The sequence below is a fragment of the Anneissia japonica genome, unplaced genomic scaffold (genome assembly GCF_011630105.1).
Source record: "Anneissia japonica isolate Jap-2015-1 unplaced genomic scaffold, ASM1163010v1 scaffold288115_len170739_cov164, whole genome shotgun sequence".
Taxonomy (NCBI): domain Eukaryota; kingdom Metazoa; phylum Echinodermata; class Crinoidea; order Comatulida; family Comatulidae; genus Anneissia; species Anneissia japonica.
In genome coordinates, this window is record NW_022707346.1 from 155,409 (window position 1) to 158,697 (window position 3,289).

The following is a 3,289-nucleotide window of genomic DNA, read 5'->3' on the forward strand; positions in this document are numbered from 1 at the left end:
GGTGAAGACTTTGTGAAATGCTTCGTTGCCATAAAGTCTCATGAAATGCAAAAAGCAAGAGAAGCAGAAGAAAATGGTGATTCTATGTGGGACTGGAATATGTATTTTAAATACATTTAAAAAAACATTAACTTCATTTTTTCTTCGAAATATATAGAGTAAATCTACTGGTTCTGAAGTAAATTCCAAATTTTAATCAGACCCCTTTCTTCTTTTAGATACCGTCTATTTAGATATTGTCTGTATAACAATTAGCATATATATTATTATCATAATTTTATTATAATAAAATCCAATATACAAAGATTTTTGATAAACATCTGTCTCTTATACACATCTTTTTGACTGCACGGAAACTGTAACAGCAAAACAACGACTGTTGGTTTTTTGTTTTATATACAAACTCGGAATGGTAAATAGCAGAAGTGGTATTATGAATCTAAAGGTAAGATAATGTGCTAGCATTTTCCGCCACGTTGTCTGCGAGTTTGATTTGTATAAAACATGACATTGTGTTACAAAAATTAATTTGCGAGAAATAAGAAACACCGTTTTTGTTGTGATTTTTTTTTCTATTAGTGTTTTTCTGTCCGGCCATTTATTTATTTATTTCGAATATTAATAAACATGCAATTAAACTGTTATGTTACACATTTGTGTTTTTTAAAGCGTTTTAAACTAGACACCTATGTTAAACAATTACCTTGAAATGCATGACAAAATTTCGCCCTCCACTTACAACATTACGCAAGGTAGACAAACTAAAACTGACCCCCACAGGGCCGCGTTCTTTACATTCAAATTGTAAGAACTCTCGCTATTACCACATGGCAGTCATAGAACGAGTCTCACATACGTTAAGTTGGTTTTTATGTTTAATTTTTTATTTCATAATTGTTTTTTTTTATGCATTTTTTACTATATATTTTTTAATGATTTTAAATTTGTTTTAGTGATTTCAACAGCACTCCTCATTATGATAGAAGGCCTATGTTCTCTTTTACAATTAAATGTCTGTTGAATTTTCATTTTAGTTTTTGTTTTCTTTCTTTTTTTTAGATAATAGAGAAGCTTTTAAGCCGCATTAGAGATGCAAATATTAAGTTTGTACGATTTGAAGTGGTGGACATGTTTGGAATTTCTCGGTTGAAGTTGATTCCGGCCCGACATTTCAAATCAAAGGCAGAAAACGGCATGAACTTTCACGTTAGTTATTTAGGTTCCAAATCTTTGGGAAATATGCTAACAGGTACTGGTTGTACTGAGGAATTACACTACAGTGACGCGGTCATGTTTCCTGTGTTGGATACGTTCGAAGTTCTTCCTTGGTGGAACGACACAGCACGAATCCTAATTGAACCGTCATATGACGGTAATGAAGTTTCATTTGCTCCACGATTTCTTGCTAGGCAGCAACTGACAAAACTTAAGAAGATGGGTTATAGTCTGCTCTCAGCTCACGAGCATGAGTTTTACGTCGTCAACAAAGATACAATGAAACCTCTTATAAATGATTCAAATATTCGATCAACTATTCGATTGTACGAAAGCGCTGGCTTCATTCATCAGCTTGGAGAAGATTTGCCTAAAGTAGGAATTGATATCGAATGCATGGAAACTGAAGCTGGACCTGGTCAGCATGAAATTTCGTACAAGCCATCGTTTGGAATCAAAGCAGCAGACACAGCCTTCACGTACAGAGGCGCAGTCAAAGAGATCGCCATGCAACACGGCTTAATGGCTTCCTTTATGAGCAAACCGTATCCGGACAAAAATGGATCTTCCTGCCACTTTTGTCACTCTTTGTGGGATGTGGAAGGTAATATTCCTCTTATATTTGATGACGATTCACCAGACAAACTATCAAACGTTGCTAAATATTGGATAGCTGGTGTTATACATCATGCACCAGCTCTTAGCCTGTTCATGGGTCCTACAGTAAACTGTAGAAAGCGGTATAAACCATTTTCTTTTGCGCCATCAAATGCAACCTGGGGTTTTGACAACCGAACATGCGCAGTTCGTGTGAAGATCAATAGTGAATTTGGTTCTTACATTGAAAATCGTATGGGAAGTGCTGGATCAAATCCCTATTTAGTTTTAGCAGCCACAGTTGCCGCCGGGATAGATGGAATCAAGAAGAAGCTTTCCCTTCCTGCCGACGTCACTGGATCCGCGTACCTTTTGCAAGATGTTCCTGAGAAAACACCAACAATACCAACATCCATGCAAGATGCCGTCGAAGCATTTCTGCAGGACGAGGTCATCAGGGATGCATTTGGTGAAGACTTTGTGAAATGCTTCGTTGCCATAAAGTCTCATGAAATGCAAAAAGCAAGAGAAGCAGACGAAAATGGTGATTCTATGTGGGACTGGAATATGTATTTTAAATACATTTAAAAAAACATTAACTTCATTTTTTTTTCAAAATATATAGAGTAAATCTACTAGTTCTGAAGTAAATTTCAAATTTTAATCAGACCCCTTTCTTCTTTTAGATACTATCTATTTAGATATTGTCTGTATAACAATTAGCATATATATTATTATCATAATTTTATTATAATAAAATCCAATATACAAAGATTTTTGATAAACATTTAAATTATAACTAATAGTATTAATAGAACAAAAGTCATTAAGGTTCAAAATGAAAGGTTTCCCCAGAAACTATAAAGCTTGTACAAAATTAAAAAATGAACCACATTTCGTTTATAAAATTAAAATTAATGAGCGGTAAGCAGTAAATAAACAAATTGTACCGGTATACAAACCAATAAAACAACAAGAGGCCATATACTGCAAAACAATTTAAAATCAAATTAAAACGAAACAATAGAGAAAATCCGATCATATTGACAAAATATACTAATAATAATAATAATAATAATATGTCGCTCTTATATAGCGCTTCATGCACAATGCCTCTAAGCGCTTCACATTACTACCCCAGTCATTGGATCAAACACATATGGAACACATACTCAGCTTCCTTGGGAGAATTCCATAATATTGCAGCTAGTAATCAGCGCAGTTGTGTGAATAGGATGCGGCACAAAAGCGCTTCGCATGTATTTTGGAGACGAGCGGACGAGGATTAACACTAAAAACCACCCGGGTATTGACAAATTGCGAGGCATGGGATTCAGGAAAGCCATCCGACCGCGTGACCACTGCAATTCATGCAAGGCACTACATAGTATAGCTACAGTATTGTACCAAAAGTGCGAGACACCTAAAACACGCTACAAATCCGCAAAAAGTGACAATGACAATGTTTTAATGTAAA

At 35.1% G+C, this 3,289-nt stretch overlaps 1 protein-coding gene across 2 annotated transcripts in view; it reads left to right on the forward strand.

The window, feature by feature from the left end:
• The window catches only part of LOC117106360 (lengsin-like), a 4,955-nt gene extending 2,166 nt beyond the window's left edge, over positions 1 to 2,789 (forward strand). The window contains exons 1-2 of one of the 2 annotated variants that reach the window (XM_033247736.1): positions 357 to 445; positions 1,060 to 2,789. In XM_033247736.1, coding sequence (XP_033103627.1) covers positions 410 to 445; positions 1,060 to 2,400 — 1,377 coding nt within the window. In that variant the 5' untranslated portion in view covers positions 357 to 409 and the 3' untranslated portion in view covers positions 2,401 to 2,789. Of the gene's footprint in view, positions 1 to 356; positions 446 to 1,059 lie in introns of those variants that run through there. The other variant, XM_033247735.1, reaches the window with a different exon arrangement.
• Positions 2,790 to 3,289: the final 500 nt, after the last annotated feature.